At 37.7% G+C, this 15,900-nt stretch overlaps 1 protein-coding gene across 1 annotated transcript in view; it reads right to left on the bottom strand.

The window, feature by feature from the left end:
• The window catches only part of VWA3B (von Willebrand factor A domain containing 3B), a 2,054,405-nt gene that overhangs the window by 87,703 nt on the left and 1,950,802 nt on the right, over positions 1–15,900 (bottom strand). Inside the window, exon 28 of the mRNA XM_044071813.1 lies at positions 7,387–7,506. Within this exon, the coding sequence (XP_043927748.1) occupies positions 7,387–7,506 (120 nt within the window). The remainder of the gene's footprint in view (positions 1–7,386; positions 7,507–15,900) is intronic.

The raw sequence follows: 15,900 nt of genomic DNA, 5'->3' as shown, positions 1-15,900 counted from the left end.
TAGTAAGCAGAAATTTCTTAATAAAACATGTCCATTTTCTGCATAGTCTGAGAAGGAAAATTTCTGAGAAGGAACATTCCAACAATAAAATTACAGTAAAAGTAGAAATAAGATAAGACTATAGAGAAATGAAACACTGAATAAACTTTGTAAATAAGGGTTCCATAACAGCAGTGTGATATCCAATATTGTGAATCCTGGCACTCCAAAAAGTAAACTGCATTTCTGAAAAAAAAGCTATTTCAGAACCAAACTGCTATACTTCTAAAGCAAATTTTAGGGGGATGCTTTGCTTCTCCCTGTACCTCCTGTGAGATCACAGTACCTCTGTAATTAACAAGTTGCACCTTGCTCCATTTAGTCACCCTGCACTTCCTATACTGCTCCTTCCAGCAATTGCACTAGTAAATCTCCCACTTTTATGTCTACAGAGTTATGTTCTATTTATTTATATTGTTTTTGCTTTGTTCCCTTCTTTTCCATTTTTTCAGATGATTTTATTGATAACTAATGAACAAACTGGTACTCTGAATAAAAATGCCTTACCTACACTTTGAAAACAGGCCCAAGCTGGTCCTACAGAGTGATTTACCAGGTTGCAGATTGTCAATGGATACTGAGAGTTGTATCCACTGTGGGGCCCTGCTAGTCTCAGCCTAACTACATTTAGCTTTATTCCCCTACCCTACCCAAATTCCTAAACACCCTTACTCTACATTTATTTTCTTCTAAACCTCTCCCACACCACACTATTCAGCAATTGCAGGCCTGTTAAGAGTAAATACAATCAACCTTTAATCATGACACCAATTTCTATTATCACCTCTTCCTACCACTCTGCCTCCTACATCATCTCAGTTTCTTTACAACCATCCATATGCACAATTCTATATCAGAACTCACTTTTCATATTTTTCAAATCTATTCAACCTCTCCTTTACCTGACATCATGCCTTCTTAAATAGCTCACTGTCAGCAAATACACTGCAACTCTGTGAATGGCTCAACACATAGCAATCAGAAGGCTTTGAGTTTTAGTCCCATTTCAGGTGACTGGATTAATTTTTGAAATTGCTGACACTGCAGTACATCATTAGGGGGTGCTGCATACCTGAGTATGATGTCCTTCATATGGGGTGTCAAACTGAGGTACTATCTGATTGAGTTGTTGGTAGCTCATGTGGATGTAAAGATCCCACAGCACCTATCATAAAGAATAGGTGATGTTTCCCTAATAGCCTGGCAAAATTTCCATTTGTAGTATAAATATCATTTTGGGACTCCCCCCTACAAAATAAAAGTAAAATGTGTTTGGCCTTTCAATATTACCATTTTCTTTCCTTTTTCTGTCGAAACTCACAAAATATTACATGGAAGTATATAAAAATAACCTACTTATACAAAAAAAAAAAACATGGCCAATGAAAAGCACAACCTGCTATCACCCAATCTGTATAATAACTACTTTAAATTCAGCTACTTGAAATTATTTCTCATTCTCACTAAACTAAAATGTTATACTAGAATTAATTAAATTAATTAAATCAGAATTAAAACTAAGTACCTCACTATTTGCTTACTTCTCCTCCCAGCACTTCACCTCTGTGGGGACATCCACCCCAATGGCAGTCCACCTCTCCTTTGCAACAGCAAAAACACAGGGAGGAACACAACCCCCTCCAAGCAGGTCTGCAACTCTGCAAATAAGCCAAGCCTAAATATAATCCATGTTACCTTACAAAGCTTCTCTTACAAAATTACAACTGTTTGGATTTCAGCCCACTCAGCAGACATCCTTATCACCTACAAGACCTGGCTAACACCAGAAACTCAACATGAGGGGACTCTTCCAGCAGGCTACAATATACTTAGGCTGGATAGAAAAATAAAAAAAGCTGATGGTGTAGCTTCCAAAATACTCCAGAGATGTCACTGTATCCCAACAACATTCCTAATTTTAACAATGCTGAGATTATTTTGTACTTCCTCAACGATAACAAGATCCTCTGTAACATAGCCATATATATTCCTACGGGCAGCCCCATTGCTAAAGACATCTTCCCTTGGGTAGCTAATAACATTCTTTATGAAACTGTAATTTTATGCAATCTAAATGTTGACAGAAGGTATCATTCTCTAACTCATCAAAACCTAACATAAATCTCCAACTTCACCAAATTCAGCAATACTTCCATTAGACATAACAAGCCCAACAAAAAGCCCTCCATATTAGACTGTATCATGACTACTAATCCCAGCAAAATTACTTTCTCTGGAGTTCTTCCATTAAAAATCAGTGACCACCTACACTCATCCAGAGGAACTCAACTGACAGAGTTAAACTTTTCTTCTTCAATGAGGTAGTAACCTAACTACATTCAAGCAGGACACCTTTATAACCTGCTAACCTGTGACTGAAGAGCCTTAAAGTTCTTGCCAGATGAAGCTATAACAAAATTCAATAGCATATTTCTTATTATATCCCAAAAAGTCCCACTTACAAGGAAATGCATACAATACAATCCTACCCCCTGGCTATCAAAACAAACTAAAAAGCAAATGTGCAAAAGTGCCAAAATGTGGAAATCCTGTCAGAAAAATAAAAATATCCAAAACTAACACATTTGCAAGGAACTTTGTTATGCCACCAAAGCTAAAGTTAATGTTGATGAAAGAAGAAAAACTTCTACATCAAACTACAAATAGCCCACCAAAATAACTTAAAAATGTTTTGGGCTTCCCTTAAGAATCTGTTAAACCCTGGCAAAAAATAAACAATTCAACCTAACCCTTCCCAAACTGGTTCACCTAAAATAATTGCTACTCATTTTAATGACCACTTCATAAAAATCATAACCTCCCCTATAAGCCATCTACCAGGCACAGCCATAAACATGGAACAGCAGCCTAATCTCAACTCTTAAAAATTTCACCCTAAATTCCAGCATCCACTATTAAGAAATATCTATTTATGTTAAACTCCAGTACCCTTACCATTGATAAATTACCAACTGAGTACCTAAAGCAAGCAATCAATGGCACTGCATGTCCTCTCTCCATCCTAACAAACAGGTCAATCCAAAAATCTTTAATCACAAAAACGAAAGGCACTGGTAAGGCAGTTCAGACCTCAGTCCAAAGAATATTTATTAAATGTACAAGAAGCACTCTGACACACAAAGTAACTCCACACTAACACTTTATCTTATTCACCATGTTTTCGTCATAAAACTTCTTCAGATGAGCATACCAACAGTTAAAATTAATTATATACAGTACTTTTAAAAGAGCTTTAACCAATCAGAAATGCTAGGTTGTTAAAAAAACTATTAAATCTACTTAAGTAAAAGCATAAAATCACCACTTGTAAAAGCATATATACAGTCCCAAAAAACATAAATTGTTTAAAAACGTGAAATATCACCTTTGTGTAAGGAATAAAAATGTGGTTAAAAATACATTTATATAAAAACTTGATATAATTATACAATAAAAAAACTCATAAATACATTTAAAAATGTTAAAAAGTTGCCCAATACCACCATGTACCGGCCATAATAAAAAATACAGCTTAGCTCAGCTTACTCAACAGACATCCTTATCACCTCCAAGACATGACTAACAACAGAAACTCAACACGAGGGGACTCTTCCAGCAGGCTACAATATACTTAGGCTAGATAGAAAAATAAAAAATCTGGTGGTGTAGCTTCCAAAATACTCCAGAGATGTCACTGTATCCCAACAACATTCCTAATTTTAACAATGCTGAGATTATTTTGTACTTCCACAACAATAACAAGATCCTCTGTAACATAGCCATATATATCCCTACTGGCAGCCCCATTGTTAAAGACATCTTCCCTTAGGTATCTAATAACATTCTTTATGAAACTGTAATTTTATGCAATCTAAATGTTGACAGAAGGTGTCATTCCCCAACTCATAAAAACCTAACATAAATCTCCAACTTCACCAAATTCAGAATTACTTCCACTAGACATAACAAGCCCAACAAAAAGTCCTCCGTATTAGACTGTATCATGACTACTGATCCCAGCAAAATTACTTTCTCTGGAGTTCTTCCCTTAATCAGTGACCACCTACACTCATCCAGAGGAACTCAACTGACAGAGTTAAACTTTTCTTCTTCAATGTGGTAGTAACCTAACTACATTCAAACAGGACACCTTTACAACCTGCTAACCTGTGACTGAAGAGCCTTAAAGTTCTTGCCAGATGAAGCTATAACAAAATTCAATAGCATATTTTTTGGTATATCCAAAAAAAGTCCCACTTACAAGGAAACTCATACAATACAATCCTACCCTGGCTATCAAAACAAACCAAAAACAAATGCGCAAAAGAGACAAAATGTGGAAATCCTGTCAGAAAAATAAAAATATCCAAAACTAACACATTTGCAAGCAACATTGTTATGCCACCAAAGCTAAAGTTAATGTTGATAAAAGAAGAAAAACTTCTACATCAAACTACAAATAGCCCACCAAAATAACTTAAAAATGTTTTGGGCTTCCCTTAAGAATCTGTTAAACCTTGGCAAAAAATAAACAATTCAACCTAACCCTTCCCAAACTGGTTCACCTAAAATAATTGCTATTTATTTTAATGACCACTTCATAAAAATCATAACCTTCCCTTTAAGCCACCTACCAGGCACAGCCATAAACATGGAACAGCAGCCTAATCTCAACTCTAAAAATTTCACCCTAAATTCCAGCATCCACTATTAAGAAATATCTATTTATGTTAAACTCCAGTACCCTTACCACTGATAAATTACCAACTGAGTACCTAAAGCAAGCAATCAATGGCACTGCATGTCCTCTCTCCATCCTAACAAACAGGTCAATCCAAAAATCTTATATTCAGTGAAACACTCATTAAACTGCCTAAACAATGTATTCACACCATAGCAGCAGAAGGAAGTGAATAAAAAAGTAATCCAATTAAATACATTTGTACATTATTAATTCACAGTGATATGTGCACACATCCATTTATACAAAGATAACTGGAAAAAGAGAGAGTTAATATAACAGAAATATGATGAGTGAAAAGTATATAAATACAGTGATATGATTAATAGTCTATTTGGCAAGATGTAAGATATGTCCAGCATTTTTTGTTGGGAAAATCAAGAGGAGACTGAAGGACAGTATTTGTGAATATTATTCTGACATATATAGATATACTGAAACTAACGCATTATATAAATACATACAAAAGAAAGGTGATACGCATTTATTTACATATTTTGGAAATTACTGAAGTAAGTTTTAGAGGGGGTGATGAGATCTTGCTTACAGAAATAAAAGAATATAAATGGATATGTAACCTTTGTGCTGATTATCCACAAGGTTTGAATGGCACATGGAACTGGAAGCCTGTCCTTTAATTGAGGATGTTAAAAAAGTAATGACAATATCTTTTATAAACTTGTATTTGCAAAAATGTACCCTTTACACAGACACTTTTTATATGGATACAGCTACTGAAGTGGTGTTCATTCGCATTGCTTTTACTGTTATTTTATTATGGTCTGTACATGTGATTTCTTAAGAATGAATCATTACTTAATTCACAAAGCAATTAGATGATAGATGTCGGCTCGTATAGGCTTTCAATATTTATAGATGCTCCATTTTGTTTCATCTTTACTTCATTACACTTGAGAAAGAGCTTTTAGTGTGAAAGCTAAAGGTGAATATAATAACGTGAATTTTGCTGTGGTATACAACTGGCTGAGGTAACTCTTGCTCTGCTGTGTAAATGCCTTACCACAGGCATTTGTGTGGGGAAAACACACAACTAACTAGCATAGGCCCCGCCCTCAGAATGCTTAAACACAGTAATCTTTCTGACTCTGGACCATTATTTGACTACATTACTAAAATTAATTAAACATAATTATACAACTCACCCCATTAATATTCAAAAACCTGCACGCTGATTGGTCAGCGTGCACGTTGTAAAACAGAGGTATAGTAATGGAAAAAGGTCCGGTCGCCCGGACTTTTTCCATTACTATAACTCTTTTTTCTCACTGTTTTGCTATGTTAAACAAGTTTAACATAGCGAGACAGCTTTAAAAAAAGCAACGGAGATTCTCCATTGCTTTATTAAAGCTGTCTCGCTATGTTAAACTCCTTTAACATAGCGAGACAGTTTGTAAAAAGCAACGGAGATCTTGCTTTCTCCGTTGCTTTTTTCAACACTGTCTCGCTATGTTAAATGGGTTTAACATACTGAGACAGCTTTAAAAAAAGCAACGGAGACTCTCCGTTGCTTTTTTTAAAGCTGTCTCGCTATGTTAAACCCATTTAACATAGTGAAAACAGTTTGTAAAAAGCAACGGAGATCTTGCTTTCTCCATTGCTTTTGCCTACAGTTCTGATGCACTGCGTAGGCGTATGCATGCGCAGTATATCAGAACTGCCGCAGAATACCAGACAGCTGTGGAAGGGCAGCAAGGAGGCATTATACAATGCCATTATTTAAGAAAAGTAATTATTTTTTTTCTTAAATAATGTCATTGTATAATAGCAATAACCCACTTCTGGGTATGGGTAATGCTAGATTTACCCACAGTTGGCTTTGTATGGCCACTCGGGCTTCGCCGTCATGACCAAACCACGCCAACCGTGGGTAAATCCAGCATTACCCACACCCAGGCGTGGGTTATTGCTATAACACAACACTAACGTAATATGTAAATAATATATTTGAGTAGCTGCTGCTGCAGTGTAAATTGGAGTTATTCAAAATGCTCTCGTGTTTGATTATGCTAAAATAGTAGCATGTTCCAGAAACAGCCATTTTAAATTTTTAGGAAATGAGAAGCTAAACCAGATAATACAAAAACAACAGACAAATAATGGAAAAAGAGGTCATTTTGGATACTAAAATATTGTTTCATGTTTAAGATGATCTGAAAACAATGTTTCCATCGATATGAAAAAATAAATCATGAGGCTCACTGGTTTAGTGACTAGATTGCAGAGTGTGACTCCAGCATTATTCAAAAATACACTCTAGCCATCAGAATCTTAAAGGCCACTAACCTTTCTTGCTTGGGGAAGGGGGTGGCGTTAAGTGTCATTCGTCAATACAGAGCCTCCAGTGTCAACAAATGAAGAAAATGTACAAGATCAAACCATTTCCATGTATATGCAGGCTTCAAATGAAGTGCAAATTGCAAAACTGGTTTTGATGATCACAAAGTCCTTTGTTCTCAGTAACAGCCAACCAACCGGCTACAGAGTGAACTCAGTAGAAGCCAGCATGACAAGACTTTCATCAACCAATGCAAAAGATGCAGTCAGTAAGAAGAACAGTAAAACGCTAGATAAACATAAAATCTTACCTTGATAATACCAGCCATCGTATGAGGAACGAGCCAGCACTGTGTGACCAATGGCTAGCTTTGGAAGGTTTTGTCTTGCCTGCTTTATATCTTCTGGTATGGCATCCTCCCCGTTTTGTTCTTAAAATGGAATAAATTACATATATAAGTTGTATGGCAGGAGTTTACACAGTTTCATCAAAACTCTTCTGTTCATATATAAATACAAAATGTTACAAGTTGTTAAACTGGATAAAAAGGAAGTCCGATCTTAAAATTGTTTTGCTTTTGTTTGACTGGTATTCATAAGTATGCTATAAGTTTTGTTTGTGTAACTGGTTTTATATGAATACTTGAAATGACAAAGTGTATTTGCTGTGCACATACACAGACTCTAACTCCAATGTTTGTTAAAAATTAAACAAATGATGATGATTCTGTTCTTATAAAGATTGACAGCAGTTTATCATACTCTCCAAAGACTTTTTTCTTATACTTTACTATATCAAAAATTATATTTTGCTGTTTGTAACATCTGAACTCCACATCAGCATCATACTGTTTGTATGAAAATCACGGACCATACTGTGTTTTACCTTATCAATACAGATTTACTGAATATTATATACCTAAAGAAATGTAAGGAAAACAGCGAAAGATCCTATTGTTCAGCCAATATAGCATTCTTGGTATAAAATCAGCATTGTCAGTGTGACAAAAGAACAGCTGCCAGAAGGACTATATGACTTAAAGTGACAGAAAAATTAGAAAAACTCCATAAACATAAATTAGGCTTGTACTGGAACAATAGCAACTTTAGACAGCTTGCCAGTTCAGTGGTTAAGGCTACTGCTTGTGGCTCCAGTATCCATTCCTCATCTCCCTGATCTCCAGTCATTGTATGTAGATCTGTGCATAGATTTTAGAAGTATTTTCCATGTCTATGTAAACAGGGTGCTGGCAGAAATTGGGCTACTGTTGGCCGGAGGAGGAGAGGAGGTGGAAGGCATGGCCGAAGGCAGGAAGAGAGGTGAAAGGCTAGGGCTTTGGTAGTGAGGGTCAGAACTTTGAATGTTGGCAGTATGACTGGTATAGGGAGAAAGCTAGCCGATATGATGGACAGAAGGAAGATTGGTATATTGTGTGTGCAAGGGACCAGATGGAAGGGGAGTAAGGCTAGGTGTATCAGAGGTGGGTTCAAATTTTATCATGGTGTGGAAGGGAGGAGAATTGGCATAGGAGTTATCCTGAAGGAACAGTATGCTAGGAGTGTTTTGGAGGTTAAAAGAGTGTCGGATAGAGTGATGTTTATGACGATGGAAATTGATGGTGTAATGATAAATGTTGTTAGTGCATATGCACCACAAGTTGGGTGTGCGATGGACAAGAAAGAAAAATTTTGGAATGAGTTGGATGAAATCATGATGACTGTACCGAAGGGTGAGGGAGTGGTGGTTGGAGCAGATTTCAATAGGCATGTTGGTGAAGGGAACAGAGGGGATGAGGAAGTGATGGGTAGGTATGGTGTTAAACAAAGGAAAGCAGAAGGTCAGATGGTAGTGGATTTTAAGAAAAGGATGGACATGGCTGTGGTGAATAGATATTTTAACAAGAGGGAGGAGCATAGGGTGACATACAAGAGTGGAAGAAGATGCACACAGGTGGATTATATCTTATGTAGGAGGGCCAGTTTGAAGGAGATTGGAGACTGTAAAGTGGTGACTGGGGAAATTGTAGTTAGACAGCATAGGATGGTGGTTTTTAAGATGACATTAATGGTCAAGAGGAGGACGAGGAGTATGAGGGCAGCACCAGGGATCAAATGGTGGAAATTGAAAAAGGATAATTGTAAGGTGGAATTCAGGGAAGAGTTAAGACAGGCATTGGGTGGCAGCGAAGAGTTACCAAATAGCTGGGTAACTACAGCAGAGCTAGTAAGGGAGACGCCTAGAAAGGTGCTTGGTACGACATCTGGACAGAGGAAGGACTACAAGGAGACATGGTGGTGGAATGAGGAAGTACAGGAGAGTATACAGAGAAAGAAGTTGGCAAAGAAGAAGTGGGATTGTCAGAGAGATGAAGAAAGTAGACAGGAGTATAAGGAGATGAGGTGCATGGCAAACAGAGAGGTGACGAAGGATAAGGCATATGCAGAGTTGTATGAAAGGTTGGACACTAAGGAGGGAGAAAAGGACCTGTACCAACTGGCTAGACAGAGGGACCGAGCTAGGAAAGATGTACAGCAGGTAAAGGTGATAAAGGATAATGAGGGAAACATACTTACAAGTGAGGAGAGTGTGTTGAGCAGATGGAAAAAGTAGTTTGAGGGGTTGATGAATGAAGAGAATGAGAGGGAGAGAAGGTTGGATGATGTGGGGATAGTGAATCATGAAGTGCAATGGATTAGCAAGGAGGAAGTAAGGATAGCTATGAAGAGGATGAAGAATGGAAAGGATGTTCGTCCAGATGACATACCTGTGGAAGCATGGAGGTGTTTAGGTGAAATGGAAGTGGAGTTTTTAACCAGATTGTTTAATAAAATTTTGGAAAGTGAGAGGATGCCTGAGGAATGGAGAAAAAGTGTTTTGGTACCGATTTTTAAGAATAAGGGTGATGTGCAGAGCTGTAGTAACTACAGAGGGATTAAATTGATCAGTCACAGCATGAATTTATGGGAAAGAGTAGTGGAAGCTAGATTAAGAAGGGACATGATGATTAGTGATCAGCAGTATGGTTTCATGCTGGGAAAGAGCACTACAGATGCGATGTTTGCTCTGAGAGTGTTGCTGGAGAAGTACAGAGAAGGTCAGAAGGAGTTGCATTCTGCTTTTGTAGACTTAGAGAAAGCATATGACAGGGTACCTAGGGAGGAGTTGTGGTATTGTATGAGGAAGTCAGGAGTGTCAGAGAAGTATGTAAGAGTGGTACAGGATATGTACGAGGGTAGTGTGACAGCAGTGAGGTCTGCAGTGGGAGTGACGGATACATTTAAGGTGGAGGTGGGATTACATCAAGGATCAGCTCTGAGCCCTTTCTTATTTGCAATGGTGATGGACAGGTTGACAGACGAGATTGTGATTATGATGTTTGCAGATGACATTGTGATCTGCAGTGATAGTAGGGAACAGGTGGAGGAGACCCTGGAGAAATAGAGATATGCTCTAGAGAGAAGAGGAATGAAGGTCAGCAGGACTAAGACAGAATATATGTGTGTGAATGAGAGGGAGGATAGAGGAATGGTGAGGATGCAAGGAGTAGAGGTGGCGAAGGTGGATGACTTTAAATACTTGGGATCAATAGTTCAGAGTAATGGTGAGTGTGGAAGAGAGGTGAAGAAGAGAGTACAGGCAGGATGGAGTGGGTGGAGAAGAGTGTCAGGAGTGATTTGTGATAGACGAGTACCAGTAAGAGTGAAAGGCAAGGTCTACAAGATGGTATTGAGACCAGCTATGTTATATGGGTTGGAGATAGTGGCATTGACAAAAAGGCAAGAGTTAGAGCTGGATGTGGCAGAGTTAAAGATGTTAAGATTTGCACTGGGTGTGACAAGGGTCGACAGGATTAGGAATAAGTATATTAGAGGGTCAGCCCAGATTGGAAGGTTTGGAGACAAAGCCAGAGAAGCAAGATTACGTTGGTTTGGATATGTGCTGAGGAGGGATGCTGAGTATACTGGGAAAAGGATGTTAAGGATGAAGCTACCAGGTAACCGGAAAAGAGGAAGGCCTAAGATATGGTTTATGGATGTGGTGAGAGAGGACATGCAGGTGGTTGGTGTGACAGAGCAAGATGCAGAGGACAGGAAGAAATGGAAACAGATGATCTGCTGTGGCAACCCCTAATGGGAACAGCTGAAAGATGATGATGATGATGTTAATATTCTTCAGATATACCAGTTTTCTCCCATCTCCCCAAATATGCTGGTTGAATGGTACTGATACTCAAAGAAGCTGTGCATGCATACACACACACACACACACACGTACATATGTCTGTATGCATCCTGTATGTAGCTGTGCCTTTCAGGTCCAGGGTGTAATTGAAAAGGGTCTGAGAAACACCAGCTCTCTTGCTCAATTAATAAATAAATACAATTAATGTGATATTCAATCTCTACAGAAAAGAAAACAGAATGACAACATCAAGTGGATTATCAAAACACAAATAAGTGATACAATGTCCCTTTTCCTATTCCAGTCCTTGAATTTTAATTTTATCAGAACTTCTGCTGAGGCAAATATTTTCATAATTTCAATACCAGTGGAAATGACTGCAATAAAAGCATCTCCTTGTATGGGAATACATGTACATGATCACAGAAACATATGTTTGTGTTCGTCAGAGTTTGCTTACTGAGCAGAACATCACTGCTCTTTTTTATACCACAACAGTGTGATTAACAATAACAGGCTGGCTAAATAAAATTAAACAATTTTTATGAGTTCACTGTATAATGTGTGAGTTGACTGGATGCTGTACAAACACCTTTATGCTTGGGTATCATAAGTTTGTGGCTTCCATTTTCTACTTCCTCACCACATATGTGGATTCATATTTGAGTGTTAATACTGCAATATAGAATAAGTGGAAGGGTACTGCACTTCTGGGATGCCCTCCATTGAATAATATATTAAATCAAGATCTTAACAGCCTGAGTGACAGCATATCAAGTAGATATTAAAATCCCATAGAATTTGTCAACAAAGAGCAATGATTCAACATTTTATTAAAATTTGAAATATTAGCCCATTACCCCTCAATAAATGTTGTCATACCCACTCATGGTGTGGTTCAGCAACAGTGCCGGATCCAGGAATCTGCAAAAGGGGGGGCACAGTCTGGTTAGTTGTCTACTGGGGTGATAATGGGAAAGTGGAACATGGGGTTTGACTTCTCACCCCATGAAACAGCAGAATTGTCTCCTGGATCATTCTGCTTGATTATTGTGCCCAGAACATCGTCTGCAAGCCGTTCTGATACCTGCACCACTCTAACAGATTCTTTTAATTCATTCCCCATTGAGACAGCTAAACTCTTCTCATTTTTATCATCCACAACACAGGAATCTTTATCTCTATTCTGATACTCCATATCTAACAAATGTTTGTCCAAATTATTATTTTCCACTCCAAACTCTCTAACTCTTCTTTCCTTCTCCATGTTGTTGCGTCCTTTAGGCCTCTTCCTTGCAGACACACACACACACACACACACACACACACACACACACACACACACACACACACACACACACACTTATACATAATAACCTCATCTGTGTGAAATGTGTTAAAAGGGTAGTGTGTCTATATCTCTGTATTGATCTTTCATACATACATATATTTTCCATAAATAGATACAAGAAATGCTTACAGCTTCAGAGCAATCAGACTATTCTACTGTAAAACTGTCTTTTGACATGGTATATGAATATTTAACCGAGATGGCTCAACACAAATCCCTGCACAGCACCACTGGCATTCTGCCTTGTAGAGCATGATGATCCTTTGAAGACCAGCACATCCCTACTATACAGACATCTTTTAACTACCTAGCTACTTTAGATTCCACTTCATTCTTCAAAGCTTGTCCATCTAAATTTTGTAGGGAATGTGATTCTTTACAGATGTTGAGACAAATTGTTTTCAGTAGACTCCCCTCCTCTACCATGAGGCAGCTGTAATATTAATTTAGGAAAACAGCCTGGATGTCATATGTACAACTGTTTTTCTTCAAAGAATTGTTGAGATTCATTGTGGTAGTCTTTTGCTAAATAAGACTGAGAGGTTTGCAAATGGGGTTTCCCCCAAAATGTTGAACTTTCTGTTCTGAAAACAAAATGGCAATTTATATTTTTTAAGTTAGTTTCTTATGCAAACCCAGCACTCCTCCACACGGAGGCTGTTCCTTCAACATTCCCTGCTACTTAACATAATCATCTTACCTTCAAAAAGGCTGATTGTCCAGAACAGGTGTTATAATGATTAAATGAGCTGTTAAAAAGTGTGCAATCCATTTCTGATAACTGTAAGCAGAAGGTAAAGAAGTCTGATAGCTGTTTTTCCCCTTCATACGTCTTGGCATTCTCCTTTGTACCTCACCAACTGACTCTGCCTTACAAGCTCAGAATATACGAATGGGATGGAAAAGTCAGCTGAGTGTGTGTGTATATGTACTGCAATGGCCGTGGTGTAGAAGGTGATAGGTAACTTATTGCCTTCCTTTCAGTACAGACAAGGAAGAATCTTTCTGTGTTCACTCTTCTTTTATTCAGAAAGTCTACATCTGCATGGCATGTGAGATCTAATACTTTTCCTCAGACAATTCTTAGTAAACAAAGATGTGATTCAGTAGGATATGCAGTAGTTTTTAAATGGACTGAAGCTTACAATAGCTAAGTCTGCTGTCTACTTCACACACGTGTGTGCATGCAGACATACTAAAAAGCTCACCTATTTTTTATGCTTTTTTATTACCATGAATGCTAAAAATTTCCCTTTAGACATCCGTGATACAGCAGACATTTCCGAGTTAAAATACTGGAGTACTCTTACTGTCTTGTAAAGATATTCCATGGGGAGGTATCATCGTCCACGATGGGCTGTGAAAAATAATAATAATAATAATAATAATAATAATAATAGCTGCACTCATAGCAGGAGTAGAAATAAAATTCCACCTCAAGAACCGCTCAGAGTATGTTCACTGCCAGGACACCATTAAAAGAAAACAAATCCATGGGCACTGAGTTTCTGTTGTGGACACCAGAATAAAGTAGCTTTCCTCTAAAGCAGACTCTTAGGCTCTTTGTAACTCTTGAGCAGTTGTCCAAAGCTAGTGACTGAGCTAAAGGTGTGGTGGGAGTCTGCTGTTTAATAGGACAGGGACAGAGGGTATCAGTAGAGTGTATGTGTTACTGCTACTCCCTCTGGTGAGTAGAGTAAGTGGTCAGTGAGATTTTTGGCTGGTCCTTTAGTGAGAAGGAGAAGGCAGTAGTGGTACCAGTTGGGGAAAGAGTGCTGCTAGCATTGTGTGTGTGTGTGTTTTTTTCCACTACATATGTCTCGGCATTCTCCTTTGGTGGTACTCATCAGAGTGGTCAATCACAGGTGGACTGCGAGGGGTCCTTATCTCATGGAGGAAGACTGCCTGACAGATAACCAAAGCAAGAAGAAGCAATTAAAATAATGGCACTTACCAAGAGGCAATGTACTTAAACGAGGAAGTCGGGGGAGAAACAAACAGTACTTAGATGGGAGCTGCTACTAAAGATCAAGAGGTAAAAACAGTGACCAAAATTGCAGCGAGACACAAATTAACATCAGAGTCAGCTGCAACAGCATTGGTGCCTTAATGCATGCTTATTTCCAAATGCCTTTTTTCCTTCTGAAACATTTTCAAAATAATTTGAAAATGAATCAAAGAATTTGTTTTTCCATTTACCTTGATTTTTTATAAATCAGTGTGATTTGGTAGCACATATTAGTTTATTTATGTGCTTGGTTGTATTAATCCAAGCGTTAAAACTTAGAGAAGTTAAAAAATAAATTAAATGCAAAAATAAATGCAAATAATGATAATCATAATCAAATATACATTTTCACTCATTTTTGTAAGAGCAGATAGCTTCTGATTCACTGATTTAAATGCTATCATCAACTGGCCTTAAAAACAATCAATCAGTCAATCAATCAGTCCATAAGTAAATAATTATTATTATCCCTTATCCCTCCCAGACAACCTCTATACCTTTCATGTTTTCACCAGGTTTGAGGGATTTTTCTGGGTGTTCCTGTATCTTATTAGGTGTCAAAGATTTGCTGTTTAGGCTTGTTTGGTACCTAAAAACTGAAAATGTATCTAGGTTGGTACTGCGGAGCATTTAGTACCAGACTCTCAACTGTCCCTGTCTTGGGTGGACGTTCCTATTTTCTTGACTGATTTACCCCCACACAGAATGTTACTATTTTTGGAGGTGTACCCCTATTTTCAGGCTGAAATTACTACCTGACACAATTTTCTGAATCTCCTTCATCACATGTGACTTTTGAAACTGTCTACTACATAGAAAACCATACAACATGAGAATCATACTAGTGGCACCAATAATTTAATGACAGTATTGCATTGTCAATTTGATAATGTGTTTATATTTTCCTCATTCATACTGGAAGCAGGAGAATTATGTACTATTTGGTATTGACATTTTATGGTAACATTTAGCTGGATGTTCCTACTTTTTGAGGGCCTTTGTTCCATTGTTCTTAATGAGAGACAAATCTCAACAGAATCAGGGACATTTAAAACTGTAGTACTAATAACTCAGAGCATTGACAGAATACAAGAATAAGAATTAATATACATTTTCCTGAAGTAAAAGAAGTTTGTAACTCTAATTATTGTCATTATTTATTAAAATTAATTCATCACCTTTTCTCCAAGAGTCACCACAGTTATAGGAGTGATTAAGTAAGACAGATCTAAAATATGAGTTCCTATTTTCATTGACTGCAGGTTAACAGGTACTTCTATCAC

The sequence above is a fragment of the Protopterus annectens genome, chromosome 5.part0 (genome assembly GCF_019279795.1).
Source record: "Protopterus annectens isolate FY-2018-M chromosome 5.part0, PAN1.0, whole genome shotgun sequence".
Taxonomy (NCBI): Eukaryota; Metazoa; Chordata; order Ceratodontiformes; family Protopteridae; genus Protopterus; species Protopterus annectens.
This window is presented reverse-complemented; position numbering and strand designations above follow the sequence as displayed.